Source organism: Chrysochloris asiatica, unplaced genomic scaffold (genome assembly GCF_000296735.1).
Source record: "Chrysochloris asiatica unplaced genomic scaffold, ChrAsi1.0 scaffold00014, whole genome shotgun sequence".
Lineage (NCBI taxonomy): Eukaryota > Metazoa > Chordata > Mammalia > Afrosoricida > Chrysochloridae > Chrysochloris > Chrysochloris asiatica.
The window spans coordinates 24,408,459-24,424,496 of record NW_006408532.1 but is presented as its reverse complement, the minus strand read 5'-3'; the positions used below and the strand labels follow the sequence as shown (position 1 = coordinate 24,424,496).

At 35.7% G+C, this 16,038-nt stretch overlaps 1 protein-coding gene across 1 annotated transcript in view; it reads right to left on the bottom strand.

Annotated features, from left to right (window-relative positions):
• The window catches only part of VPS13A (vacuolar protein sorting 13 homolog A (S. cerevisiae)), a 226,439-nt gene that overhangs the window by 117,659 nt on the left and 92,742 nt on the right, over positions 1-16,038 (bottom strand). The window contains exons 27-32 of the mRNA XM_006835010.1: positions 14,682-14,761; positions 9,653-9,712; positions 9,291-9,444; positions 7,453-7,569; positions 7,269-7,372; positions 1,998-2,165 (exon numbers count right to left, since the gene is read on the bottom strand). Of these exons, the coding sequence (XP_006835073.1) occupies positions 1,998-2,165; positions 7,269-7,372; positions 7,453-7,569; positions 9,291-9,444; positions 9,653-9,712; positions 14,682-14,761 (683 nt within the window). The remainder of the gene's footprint in view (positions 1-1,997; positions 2,166-7,268; positions 7,373-7,452; positions 7,570-9,290; positions 9,445-9,652; positions 9,713-14,681; positions 14,762-16,038) is intronic.

The window sequence follows — 16,038 nt, the reverse complement described above, 5'->3', positions numbered from 1 at the left end:
CAACAACAACAACAACAATTTACTGCAGCAAAAATTTGGAAAAAAAAAAATACAGATATACAATCAAATAATAAAAATTGAGTCCCTGGAACAAAGCAAAATGTGGATAATTAAATCTTTAATCTATATCTACTTCCCATATTATTTTATCTTCCCTAATGAGTCCTGGTGTGGCACTATAGATTAAGCACTGGACCACAAGGTCAGTTTGAACTGCAAGGTCAGTGGTTCAAACCCACCAGCTTTTCCTTGGAAATCCTATACAGGGTCGTTATGAATCAGAACAAATTCAGTGGCACTTAACAACAGCAACAACAATAATGTAAAGTAATGGCTAAACAATCACATTAAATGAGGGTCTTCAAAAAGTTCCTGGAAAAATGGAACTAAATGATAATGGAAAATTTCCACTAACTTTTTGAAGCTCCCTTATATTTCCCTATATAACCTCAATGGACAGAGAGAAAAAAGCTATAGGTCCATGGATTAAAAAATAATAAGACAATATTATATGCTTCTTCATCGACACCAGATAGGGAGCAGCTGAAGACTCTAGATTCATGGAAAGAGATGCACTGAGAGCTGGCGGCCAGGAAGCAGGCTTGCAAAATGTGCACTTTGGTGGTTTAAATTATTATATATGCCTGAGTGTTTAAAAATAAATAAATAAAATAAAATGAACAGAGAAATACTGTTAACTGATGGTACATGGAAAGGACTATAACCATTGTAATGAAGCAAAGTAAATGATTTGTTGAATGTAAAACTGATGATCTACCCTGTAAACTTTTACTCAATTCACAATAAAAACTTAAAAAAAAAAAAATCATATACTTCTTTAAGAACTCTAAAGTAAGTTCTCTAATTTCTGAATTCTGGAAAAAAAATACTTCAATGACATGAAATATAATTACTTACACTTATACCTAATTTTCACTTTATTGGGAAAAAATATTTTATTTTTACTAACTTCTAAGTATGAAGTTATTAAAAGAGGGCAGCCGCTCCGCTGGAGAAAGATGAGGCTTTCTACTCCCGTAAAGATTTACACCCTCGGAAACCCTGTACAGGGTCGCTATGGGTCGGAACCGACTCGACGGCACTTAACAACAACAACAACTGTGATATAATGTTTACGTGTTATAAAAAGAACAGGAAAGAATACTTATCTTTACAATTAAGTATACACAAAAGAGTTTTTATGGTTATAGGGAAAATCGTATGGTAGCCTCAATTTTAAAAAATTATAAATGCAGCAACTGCATTTATTTTAAATCAATTTTAACTACAGAAATAACAAAAGAGGGATCTTATAGATTTATAGCCCCAGAAAACATATACAATGTGGCTATGCATCAAAAACCAACTTGCTGGAACTTAACAACAATATAGCCCTAAAATAAGCTAAAGTAAATATATAAATACATTCTTGGATCATTTATTGCCATAATAGCCTACTTATGCTATTAAATCCTTAGATTTGATGATCTAGTTTCTGCTCCACTGAACTTGCAGCAGTTCAATAGTTACCCTATAGTGCCATACCAGGACTTCATATACAACACACACATACATATATATAAACATATACATATATATGTTATTTGTTAAGTGCAGCAGAATTAGTTCCAAGTCATAGCGACCCTGTATAGGGTTTCTAAGAAGTGGCTGGTAAGTCTGAACTGCTAATCTTGCAATTCAAACCGACCTTGCAGTCCAGTGCATTACCCTGCAGTACCACACCAGTACTCCAGATATATATTTAAAATACTAATATATAAAACATGAGTATTTTAATCAACTGAAATATTCCCATGTGAAAATGTCAACTAAATGAGGCATTATATATTTCAGTCATTATGATAAATGGCATCCCTAAAATTACGAATAGAAAAAATTCATAGAATTCTTATTTTTTACCTATATTTGATACATAGCAAGTATTTTCTACCTAGTGTAAAATAATAAATTAAAAAATAGTTTATTACCATACTTACCAATATAGAATATAGAAATTTTGTGACAAAAACTACTTCAATGCAACCAACAGTTAAATTAACTTTAATGTCAGCCACATTCATATCCGTATATGCAGCGCCAGCAGTAGCATCCATGTAAGACATCATTTTGAAGCTAAAAACTTCTTTTCCAGTGATGTAAACAGCCTGCAAGATAGAAAGCTCAATTACTACAACAATCCAGTTTTGATATAATGTGTTTCACTACAAATAATAATAATAAACAAACAAAAAAGCTACACACTCGTTTGGAGTATCTTGCAGGTAGTCAAGCTCAGTACAAATGAGACAGCAATTCTAACATACTTATTAGAACCTACACTCCAGAGTTTTTCAAATTAGTAGCGGCTGCTATCTTTATGGGTCATAAGATCAATTTGATAGGTCTGGCCCAGAATATTATTTTGAACAGAAAAGAAAATATCCAAACAAATATTTTCATTTTGTGTATATATTTGCATACTGAAAGTAGCTATACAAATGTATATCTTAGATCACCATCAAAAAGCTTGAAAAACACTGTTCCTACAAAATATACTGAAATCTACTTCTCTTTATTTGATGAACTTGACTAAATTTTCAAAATTCTTCAGAGGTTTCTCCTTCAATCTCTATACTTTTGTTCTGAATAATTAAATTAATTGGCAACCAAGTGTTTGAAAACTCACGATCTGCATGATCAGTTAAAACTAATGGATATAACTGCAATTACAAAATGTCAATAAAATTTTGAAACTAACTTAGTTTATAGTTTTCTTTACTGAATGCTTTTAACAAGGGCAGCAAGCTGAAGAATCATCAATGAGCAAATCAATTCCAACAGCAGAAAAAAGAAAACCTCAGAAAGGTCTGAGGGACCTCTCAAGGCTAAGGTACAAAATGATGCTGAAAATTAATCTACAAGAATTCTGTATCCACCTGGGAGGTAAAAAAGTAAAGAGGGTTATTCCAACCCCTAACAACATAAAAATCATATAAATTACAAAATCGTAACTTTTCTTGAAACCATTAGGGATCTGAGGTCACAGGCCCACCAGATGGTCTAAAATCTAAAGTAAAACATGAACCCTCAACAAGAGGCAGAACACAACCTCGAGCTCAGCTGTGGTAGAAAGCAGGAAAAAGAGATGCCAGGTACAATCCAAGCTACATTAGAATTCAGCTACAATTTTTAACAAACTGGGAAAGGTTTACTATGGGCTAATGTGAGATACAGAATCTCAAGGCACCACAGATAGAAACAGAGCTCACATTCAGTCAAAAATACTTCATGAACCTCCAATGGGAGCTCAGGAGAAACTAGTAGCAGGGTGGAAGCCTAGAGAATGCTTCTGTTTATACAAATCTGGAAGAAAGGAGGATCTCCACTACCAACTGTTCTCCTCTCAGACCAAAATCCTTAAGCTCAAGTGAAGGCTTGCTGCCCCAGGGACAAAAGTAAATGAAAAATCCCTTTATACCTGAGAAAGAACAAGAAATCATCCCGGCAAATATTGTCTGAGACCACTATTGCAAAAAGTCAATAAAAGGTGTCCATGTAAAAAGAAATATTCTTTGAGGGTTACCAGGGTGAGAGAGATAGGGAGGATAATAAATTAGTGGCTAGAGGGCTGACATGTATAAACTTGAGTGAAGGGGAAGGCAATATGTAGTAAGACAGAGGTCAGTAAAAAATAATGGTGGCAGGGAAAGACACTGAGAAAAGTGTAAGAATTAAACAGAGGGATACACTATTAAATATACACTCCTGAAATACCAGGGATCTACAAGTGGAAGCATGGATGCAGAGATCAGGTTAACAGGTGTGGGAGGGAGAGGGAGAGTATATCAACAAAAACACATAGGTTTGAAAAAGGATACTGAAATCTGTACATGGGTATTTACCGTTGCTACAAAAATATCTATGAAAAAGACATACAATACGGGGGCGGGGGGGAGGGAGTTATAAAAACTTCTTACAGACAGCCAAACATCTTGGGGAGTATGTTGCTGGACCTGGGGGCTCAGGACCATGGTCTCAGGGGACACTTAGGTTAAAAAGCATAATATAGTCCACAAAGACAATGTTCTACATTCTACTTTGGTGAGTACCGGCTGGGGTCTTAAAAGCATGTGAGCAAGTGGCTACCTAATGTCCAACTGTTGGTTTTTCCTTGTCTGGAGGAAAGAAATGTGAAGAAAATCAAATACACATGGAAAAAATTAGCCCAACAGACTCATGGGCCATGTGAACATCAGTCTACAGGGATCTGAGACCAGAAGAACTAGATGATACTCAGCTACCACTAAAGACTGCTCTGAAAGGGATCACATTAGAAATGTGGAACAAAACTCAAATCATAAAGAAAAAAAAACCCACCAAACTTAGTCAGACAGAAACTGGTAGAATACCTCTGCCCTTAGACATACTTCAAGTCTAGAAATGAACTCACCCTCATGGTTCTAATTTCACCCAAACAACAGACAGGTCTATTAGAGGAACAATAATAGTAGGAAGGTACATACACCTCAGAATAAACAAACATTTGGGATCAAAAGGGCAGCATTTCAAAGTTCAGAAAAGTTAACACGTATCAGTGGAAAAAGAAAACACAGGAGGAAGTGGGACAAGTGATGTTACATAGTGGAGATTGCAATCCATGAGATAAAACAAAATGTGTATGAGATGCTGAATGTAAAACTGATCTGCTCTGTGACCCTTCATCCAATTTACACACACAGAAAAGACGACGTTTAGAAAGAGACCATCCTGAGTCAAGACCATAGAGGTCAACTACTACTAGGAACAGGGAAGGGCACTCTTTTCCACAAAGGAGTCATCAAATGCCATGGCAAAGTGGAGGAGGATCAATCACTGAGACCTAGAGAAATCAACTCTCAACCAATACTCACCATAAAGCCAGTATGTACTGAGCAATAACCAACAGTAGTCTCTAATAACAGCTGAAAGAATCTGTAGCTGTTATTAGAAGTTACAGTGCAAGTAATCACAATAAACAAGAAAACTCACACCTAACTCAACTCTTGAGTGATTCAATCCTTCATGATACAGAACCATTATTTTTAGGTGGAAATACTCAGTCTCTATTACACTAAACATGATCAGCACTGGACTGTGAACCACAAGGTCAGCAGTTCAAATTCACACTGGAAACCCTCTATAGGGTTGCTATGAGTTGGAACCAACTAGACGGCATTGAACAAGAACCACAAAAGACAAAAAATAACCAAAAAATAACAAAGCAATCAATAGAACTAGATTTACATATAACACAGATGTTTGAACTACCAGGTGGTGAATTTTAAGTTACAAATCACATGACCAATCCCACTCCCAGGTATGTACACCCAAAAGATTTGAAAGCAGTGATACAGACAGATAGCTGCATACCAACATTCACTCAATATTATTCACAATAGCCCAAAGGTGGAAACAACCCAAGTGTCTATCAATAGAGGGATGAATACACAAAAATGTGGTATATTCACACACTTGAATATCATTCAGTCATAAAGAGAAATGATGTTCTGAAACATACTACAGTATAGCTAGACCTTAAAAACATCATGCTAATCAAATTAGACACAAAAAGACAAAGAGAGTATGATTCTACTTCAATGAAATTATCTAGAATAGCCAAATTCAGAGACAAAGTAGATTAGGGTTATCAAGGCTGTTGTTGTTGTTGTTATAGGTTCCGACTCATAGCAAACTTGTATAGGGTTTTCATGGAGTAGCTGGTGAGTTTGAATTGCCCAATTTGTGGTTCAAACCGACCTTGTGGTCCAGTGCTTTCTCCTACAGCGCCTCACCAGGAGTCCTATCAGGGTTGTAAGGAGGGAATAAGAATGGGCACAGAGTTTCTGTTTTTTATGGAAGGAACACTATTTTAGATATGAAAAGGTGATAATGGTTGCACAGCACTATGAAGGTAAATAATGTTACTGAACTGTAACCTTAAAAATGGCTAAAGTGACAGATTTTGGGTTATTTACATTTTGCTGCCACAAAAGATAAATAAATAAATAAAGGATTTTTTTCCCAGCTCCCATTCTTCTACCACAAAAGAGCTAAGAAAAATCATTACCAGTAGACTTAAATAACAAGAAAAATTTTCCCAAAACAAATGAAATGAAATTAGGGGGCAGGGGGTAATACAAGAAATGCTAAAGAAAGTTCTTCAGGTATATATGAAAATAATACAAACTTGAACTTATATGAAGAAATGAGTTCCAGAAATGGTTAAAATAAAGGTAGACATCAAATATTTTCTTATATTTTTAAATTACAGTAAGGAAAAATCAACTATCTAATCAAAAATTTATTGTGGGGTTTCAGCATATACAATAGTATAATATAGATATCAGTACCCTGAAAGGAGAAAGTACAAGTATATTGTTGCAACTCTTCCAAGACTCTCATTCTATACATGAAACAGTAAAATATTATCTTAAGATAGTCTGTGATTAAAGATACATGGGGAAACTAAAACAAGTAATCTAAAAACAGAAAAAAAGGTTAAGAACAGACTGAAAAAAATAACTAAAGAGATGACAAATTTTAATCCAACTATATCAGTAATTGGAATCCTGGTGGTTCAAACCCACCAACCAATCCTCGGAAAACCCACACAGGGTCGCTATGAATAAGAACTGACTCAACAACACTTAACAACAACAATAATATCAATAATTAAAATTCTTAAAATGGTCTAAACATATAGTAAATCATAGATTTTCAAATTAAATTACAGAAAAGGCAATACTAAGGTACATCTGACCCAAGCCATGGTATTTTCAATAACTCATATGCTTGTAAAAGCTGGAAAATTAATAAGGAAGACCAAACAAGAATTGATGTTTGACTTATGGTGTTGGCAATGAATAATGAATATACCATGGGCTACCAGAGAATGAATAAATCTAAGTTGGAAGAAGTACAGCCAGAATGTTCCTTAGAAGTAAGGATGGCAAGACTTCATTCTCAAGTACTTTGGACATGTTATCAGGCGGGACCAGTCCCTCGAGAAGGACATCATGCTTGGTAAAGTAGAGAGTCCACAAAAAAGAGGAAGACCATCCACGTGACAAAGTGTCTGCAATGATGGGCTCCAATATATAGCATCGATTGTGAGGATAGCAAAGGCCAGGCAGTGTTTTGTTAAGTTATATAGGTGTTACCTGAGTGAAAACCAACTTGATAACACCTGACAATAGCATCAACACTAGAAAATAAAAATGAACTCATACCTTTTTGTACACAGCCATAACATCAGAATCCAAAACAATTATATTTCTTAATTTTGCATTTATTTCAGTTACTGTAGGCCTTATAATCATCTCAGAATCAAGTCCTATAGGAAGAAAAGGATTATTCAATGTATTTTGTTTCATTTAATATTTCTGAATTCATCTTTTACTGAAAGTTTATTACCTTCAATCTTAATTTCAGAAATTTTACGTTTCTGATCTTGAATAAAAATCCGTAGACATGATAATTCTGAAAAAATCTTCAAGGTAATAGTATCTTCATCCTTGGATAATTTGGAAGCTGCAAATTACAAAAGAATCATATTGCAAAGCAAGAGGAAAAACGTGTTGTAGTTATCTTGCTGCACATAAAATAACACATCAAATAACAATGACAATCCTAGAGAAAACCTAATTCTCAATTCAGTTGGAAGCAAAGAGGATATGCTCTATCAAATGGGTTATTCTTAAAGCAATAAAAGTTAATCAAAATAAAGCCAAAGGAAAGCAGTTAAGAAGACAAAAGAAAACACTGTTCCTAAGGGGAAACAAAACATTTAAAACTAAGAAATTGTAGCTGAAAACCAAATTGAAAAGAAACATGTACGACTCCCGCAACCCAGCAATTCTACTTCTTAGAGAAATTGTAGGCTCGGGTACATAGGCAGGTATGTAAAAGAGTACTAAACTGAATTGAAATGACCGAGGAGCTTCAATAATGGGCTCAAGCAGGTTGCAGGATCAGGTCACATTTTGTTTTGCTGTACATGGAGTTGCTATGAGTTGGAATCTGTGTGATGGCACTTAAGAGGAGTAACAACATTTTAATAATTTAAAACAAGACTGAAAATAATCTAAATGCCCATCAGCAGGACAATGAATAAACTGTGACATAGTCATGCAATGGAAAAATACTGAAGCTAAAATCACACAACATTTGAGATTTAATGACTACAGAAGAGCCCTGGTGGCATTGTGGGTTAGATGCTAGGCTGCTAACTGCAAGGTCAGTGGTTCAAATCCACCAGCCACTCCACAGGAGACTAATAAGAGGTCTGCACCTGTAAAGATTTACAGTCTCAGAAACCCTATATAACATTTCTAGTAGTTGGAATTGATTCAATGGTAGTGGGGTTTGGTTTGGGGGTCTAGATTAACTTGTCATTACCAAACCTGCAACTTTTCAGTTTAAGATGTTTTATTTTTTAAAAAAAGTTCTCTGCTATAACTCAAAATTTTTTTTTACTGTGAATTAAGGGAAGGTTTATAAAGAAATTCATCAGTTTTCCATTCAACAAATCAGACACTTTGTTTCACCTCAATGATGACAATGCTATCATACACCAACAGCTGTCCCACTTCCTCACTGTGCTATTACCATTCCACACACCTTCCCATCCCTTCTCAGCTTTGTCCTTAGGTAAATGTTGCCCTTTTGATTTTGAAGGACTGACCATTCCATGAGTATATATTACTGGTGTCATTGTCCCCATTATATACCTATCTACTGCTTGGCTGAAAATTGGGCCACGAGAATGACCTGATGGGTAGTCTAGGGCCATAGTCTCAGGTTCCTCTAGTCTCCTTCTGACCACTAAGCTCAGTTATCTTTTTAAGTTTTTAAGTCATTTTTGTTTTGTTCAAAATTTTTTGCCATTCTACCAGGGACCTTCCAATGTGATCCCATTCAGAGAAGTGATATAACTCAAATTTTGCTAGTACATTTTTCTCATCTAAAGTAAATAATTCAAATGCATGAAATTTAACTTAAATCAAAGCTTTCTACTGTATAATCCTTAACTAAAAACAATCATATGATTAATAAAAGTCACATTTTGTTTAGCAGTAATCATTTACCTTTATTTTCTAAAATACACCTAGAATACAAAGAATCCATCTATATTTATATTCAATCTAGATACTTGAATTTGAAAACCAATTTTATACTGCAATAATAAAGCCAGCATACAAATCTATTGCTTCACTAGTAAAAATATCTAAAGTTAAATGAAAGAAACATACATATTTTTTTAATGACATCTCCTTTGTCTTCATTCTCTGTAAGAAGCACTGAGGTTGATTTTTCCTCTGACTGTGGAAGAATATTATTAAAATAATTCATGGTATTCAGAAGTGCTTCAGTATGTAAATGAATATCCAAAGAAGAAAAATTCACCTGGAGAGCAAAGTTAAATTTAGTAAGAGAGCAATAAGAATTTGTTTGCCTGCTCTGTATAAGGAATAAAGCTTTTTAACATTAAGGGATACAATATATCATATCATGTTTGTATCCTCCAGAATCTTGCAAGTCTATGTAGGAAATAGATCTACTCAGAAATAAAGATGTAATAGCTAATTAAAAATAAATTATTTTTCATTTATACCTTCAGCAGTTGAACAACATTGTTATAGGAACTCTTCAAGTCTGGTACATTCTTTTCAGCCTATCCAAAGAGAAAGCAAATCTGTTAGAATATCGTGGGAAAACATGTATATATACTTACATAATGCTTTGTTGTTGATGTTTATTGTTAAGTGCCATTGAGTTGTTTCTGACCCATAGTGACCCTGTATAGGGTTTCTGAAGAGTGGTTGATGAGCTTGAACCATCAACTGTGCAGTTCAAGCCTACTTTATAATACAGTGCATTAATCCACAGCACCACACCAGAACTCCAAAAGTATGGGATCCTCTTAACACTGCTGATGAGACTAAAATGGTGCAACCACCATGGAAAGAAGTGTGGCGTTTCCTCAACAAGTTACAAAGAGAATGCCATATGATGCAGCAATCCCTCTATTTATTTTACATTCTCAAGAAATACGAGCCATTACATGAATAGATATATGCACACCCATGTTCACCCGCAATAGTAAAAAGATGTAGACAGCTTAAATGCCCATCAATAGAAGGATGTATAAATAAACTTTGGTACATAAAAACAATGGTACAAATAAACCCAACACTGAAGATTAATGATAATCCTGGAGGACATTATGCTATATGAAATTGCTATTATTTTTGTGATGTGCCATTGAGTTGGTTCTGACTAACAGTAACCCTGTATAGAGTTTCCAGAACACAGCTGGTAGGTCTGAACTGCTGACCTCGAGTCCAACACTTATCCTAAATGCCAAACAAGAACAAGCACAAAAGGGCAAATATTGTAAGAGATGGCTAGTACAAAAAGTCAAAAAAGGTTTCATGCTAAAAAAAAAAATTCTTTGTTACCAGGGATGGGAAGAAGGAAAGTTAATTTACTAGCTAGAAGGGTTGTTGTTGTTGTTAAGTGTCGTGGAGTCTGTTCTAATTTACAGCGACCCTGTATAGGGTTTCTGTCAAATGAATCTTGCAATCAAGTGTTTATGCTACAGTGCCACACCAGGACTGCAGCTAGAGGATAGACAAGTTCATTGGGTGATGGGGAAGGCAATTTAAAATAAGAGGAAAGTTGACAGACAATGATGAAGGCAGAGGAAGACATGGTGAGGAGTGCAAGAGGTAAAAGTAATAGAAGTAAATATTGCTATATAAAAAAATTATGCACTAACAGTGATCTAAGGGTAATACATGGATATATATACAGAGTGACTGGGTGTGGCAGGGAGAATGGGAGTATACACCAACAAATATAGAAAGCTTTGACAAAGGATATTTGTACATGTGCATTTACCTTTGCTGCAAACATCCATAAATGTGGTGGAGCAAGGTGGTGATGGTGGTGGTGTGCCACAGAGTCATTTCCAACTCATAATGACCATGTCTGTATAGGGTTCCCGAAGCTATAAATCTTTATGGCAGCAGAAAGTCTCATCTTTCTCCTGCAGAGTGGCTGGTAGATTCTCACTGCTAATTTTGCAGTTAGCAGCCCAATGCACAACCCACTATGCTACCAGGTCTCCTTGTGGTTGAGCATACAGGGGGGCAAAATTATGACAACTTCTTAGACATTACCAAACACCTTGAGTTTGTCTAGGGGTGCTTGATCATATGCTACTTCTTGAAATGGTTGAACATCAACCATTTCTTTTTTGGTACAGTGACTCTGTGTATTCCTTACATCTTATTTTGATGCTTTTTGCATCATTCACTATTTTACACAGAGAATCCTTCAGCCGAGGCTTGAATTTTTCCTCAGTTCGTTAGCATGAGAAATGCTGTGCATGCTCTTATCTTTTGGTTGGTAACTCCAGATCTTTGCATATTTCATTATAATATTTGACTTGGTCTTATTGGGATACCCTTTGAAATTTTCTGTTCATCTTTTACCTCCTCCTTTCTTCGATGTGCTTTAACATCTATAAGCTGGAGAGCAAGTTTCAGAATCTCTTCTGACATCCATTTTGGTCTTTTCTTTCTTGCTTACCTTCTATATAACCTTTTCTTATCTGTCTGTATGAAGTTCTTGATATCATTCTACAATTTGTCTGGTCTTTGGGCATTAGTGTCCAATGCATCAAATTTGTTCTTGAGATGACCTCTAAATTCAGGTGGGGTAGGCCAAAGGTCATATTCTGACTCTCATGGACTTGTTTTTATTTTCTTCAGCTTCAGCCTAAACTTGCATATAAGCATTTGCTGGTCTGTTCCACAGTCTGCCCCCTGTTATGTTTCGGCTGATATGGAATTTTCCAATGTCTCTTTCCATACATGTATTCCATCTGGCAGCACTTTCTTGGTAGTTATTTTTGAGTGTCTCCCAATCTGAGAGGCTCATTTTTGACAGTGTTTCACTAGAATTCATTAGGTTTTCAGTGGCTAAACATTCGGAAATAGTCTCTCTCTCCTTTTTCCGAGGTTGTCATAGTCTGGAAGCTCAGCTGAAACCTGTCTACCATGAGTGACCCTTCTGGTATTCAAAATACCAATGGCATAGCTTCCAGCAACACAGCAACACACAAACAACCAAAGATAAAAAAAAAAAAAAAAACTGACAGATGAGTGGTAGCTGACAGATGAATAGCAAAATCTTTCAACAAACTGAGACAGCACTAGAGGCACTCATTCATCTATGCCAAGAAATCTGGAAGACAGTTAACTAGCTAGCTGATGAGAAAAGAGAAATATTTTTGCCCGTTCCAAATAGAAGTTACCCAGTGGAATGCGGAAATCATCAGATAATATCCTTAATATTATATGCAAGTACAACTTTGCTAAAGATAATAAAAAAAATGGCTGCAATAGTACACCGACAGTGAACTGCCAGAGGGTCCAGCTGGATTCAGACAAGGACATTGAACGAGGGATATCATTGCTGATGTCAGATGGATTTTGGCTGAAAGCAGAAAATACCAGAAATAGGTAAACTGTGCTTTACTGACTATGCAAAGGCTTTCGACAGTGTGGATCATGACAAGCTTTGGACAGCATTGTGGAGAATGTGTATTCTGTAACACTTAATTGTGCTCATGAGGAACTTGTACACAGACCAAGAGAAAGTCATTTGAACAGAACAAGGAGACAATGAATGGTTTAAAATCAGTAGATGTGTACAACAGGGTTGTATTCTTTAACGATAGTAATTCAATCTGTACGCTGAGCAAATAATCTGAGAAGCTGGATCATATGAAGAAGAACATGGCATCAGGACTGGAGGAAGACTCATTAACAACCTGAGATATGTAGATGATACAATCTTGCTAGTGAAAGCAAGAAGACTTAAAATATTACTGATAAAGATCAAAGACCACAGCCTTCAGTATGGATTGCACCTCAGTGTAAAGAAAACAAAAATCCTTACCACTGGACTAATGAATAATATCATGATCAATGGAGAAAAGACTGATGTTGTCAAAAACTTCACTTTGACTCCACTATCAACACTCATGGAAACAGAAGCCAAGAAATCACATGAAGTATTGCATTAGGTAAATCTGCTACACAAGAGCTCTTTAAAGTGTTCAACATCAAAAATGTCCATTTGAGGACTAAGGTGCATCTGACCCAAGTTATGGTATTATCATTAGCCTGATATGCATATGAAAATTGGATAATGAGTAAGAAGATTATAGAAGGCATGATACATTTAGTTATGGTGTTGTAAAAGAATATTAAAGGTACCATGGACTTCCAGACAAACAAGCAAATCTGTGTTGGAAGAAGCACAACCTGAATGCTCCTTAGAAGCCAAGATGGCCAGACTTTGTTTCTCATATTCTGACATATTATCAGAAGGGATCAGTCTCTTGAGAAAGACATTATGCTTGGTAAAATGAGGGTCAACGAAAAACAGAGTCAACAAGATAGACTGGAACAGTGGCAGCAAACAGCAATAGATTCAAGTGTAGTAGCAATTGTGAAGACGGCCCAGAATCAGGCAATGTTTCATACTGTTGTAGGGTCACTATAATTAGAAAACAACTTGAGGGCAACTAACAACAACAACAACATGCTAGGGGCACAGAACCATAGTTTCAGGGAACACCCTGGTCAATCAGTATACATAGTCCAAAAAAACATGTTCTACAATCCTACTTTAGTGAACAGTGGATTGAAGCTTAAAAGCTCTTAAGAAGTCATCTAAGGGGCAAACTTATCAGTCTTTCTGTGCAGAGCAAAGAAGTGATGAAAACTGAAGATGCTTGGAAACAATCAGTCCAATGGACTAATGAACCAAGTGAACAAGAGTTTCCATGACTCTGAGACCAGAAGCATTAGCTGGTGCATAGCTGTAACTACCAACTCTGAAGGGACCACATTAGCAACTACTAGATAGAGTGAGAGTAAATATGTGGAATAAAACTCAAAATCATAAAAAAGACCAGGCTGACCGATCATAAACAGACTGAAGGAACCCTGAGACGACGGCTTTTAGTCACCCTTCAGGTCTGGAACTGAATTTACCCTTGTGGTTCAATTTTCAGTTAAGCAGTAGGCAGGTGCACAGGGGGCCAAAAACACTAATAAGATATGCAAACCATAGAGTGGTCAACTATTTAAGATCAAAGGGCAGCATTTACCTAAGGACAAAATTCAGAAGGGTTAAGAAAGAAGGAATGGAATCAAGAATCACAGAGAGGAAAAGGAGTAAGTGATATTGCACTGAGGAGACTGCAATCATTGAAATGAAAGGCATTATGTAGAACATAAAACTGATGACCTGCTCTTAATTCACAACAAACAGTTAAAAAAAGAGATTAACAAACACTTCTTATTTTTTATTACAATGACATGAAAAAATTTAACAGCAGGTCATTTCTACTTAGAAGATAAGAAGATTATTATTTTGCTATATAAAATATTTATAAATCACTACTATTTAATATAAAATGATACAAGAAAAGAGAGAAACAGCATTAGAATGAAGATACAACAAACTGACAGCAATACAGAATATTACTAAATTTACAAAACTTGATTATACTATTTCACCAGCACACTGGCTATATTAGCAGTTATGACCAGACTACTTACCTTTATATACTCCAGTGTTAACAGATCTTCCATTGTATTATCCAGTGTTGTAATTACATAAACTGGTTTCTTATCTTCATCTAAAAATAATTTTAAAATTATTCTTTTATAGGAAAACTGAAAATAAACGCAATAGTGATGATTACAAAATTAGAATAGCAAGATTTCCAGGATCAATTCTGAGCCTTAGATCCTATCTTACGCAAGTCAGGTCCCTCCTTTATTTTAAACTTAAAAATCTAATTTCTCCTCACAAATTCACTTCCCTTCTCTTCTATCACAACACTAATGTCTCATACCCCTCAAAACCTAGGTAGGAGGTACGAAGAAAACCAGAACCGTTAAAGAAAACACATATGGTTTTTAGGAACAATGAAAGGGCATGAAGTCTGGCTCTGGGTAATAGAAATAGAAAGAAAACTGGTAGACTCCCTGTAAAGCCAGTTGTTGAGAAGATAGATCAGGTATGTGATAAGAAATTTTTATATATATTAGCTTAGATAACAATTGTTGTTGTTGTTGTTGTTGTTGCTGTTAAGTGCCATCAAGTCAGTGACAGCCCATATTGACTCTGTAAACGGTTTCCAAGGAGCTGCAAGTGAGTTTTAACAGCCGACCTTGCAATTCAAACCAACTTTGCGGTTCAGTGCATTAACCCACAGCACTACACCAGAACTCCTTAGATTACAATAAACCCTACTAAAACATAATCAGTTGTAACAGGTTATATTACTAATCCCACTGACAAGCTAAGAAACTAAATGGCAGCACTGCTTCAGAAGTGCATTTTGTATAAAGTCTTTAAAACTATCAACATCAAACTAATTATGGGTGCTAGAAATTAATATCTAGATGATGGGTGAAAATGTTATGCAGCAATTATAATTTGCTGGAGGAAAAAAACAACACCAACAAAAAAGCCACAAAATCTAGAGTCCACTAAAATTTAAAAGCTTCATACATATGCTAGCCATGGACTATTGATGCTAGCTACATTTCAGCTCTTAAGAAGGTCCCTATGTTTTGCATGCATTCATTCATTCAACAACAATTTATTGATCATTTGCTATGGGCAAGAAATGGGGCTATTAATTTCTTCCCACTCCCTTTAAGAACACAGAAGCAAAAATAAATTAGAGGAGAGAACAAATAAGATGGCAGAGAGGGTGGAAATGCAGTGAAGAGCTCCGTCAGCAACAACAAAGAACACCGGACCAAGCAAGCTCAGGGGTTGGTGGCAGAACTCTGAACCACATATAAAGGAATATTTAGAAGGTTGGAAGGCTTACAGCTAAGGGAATTTGTAGCAGAAGCAAGAAATCCATTGCTTTCTAATTCAAGATGCTCAGCTGCTCCC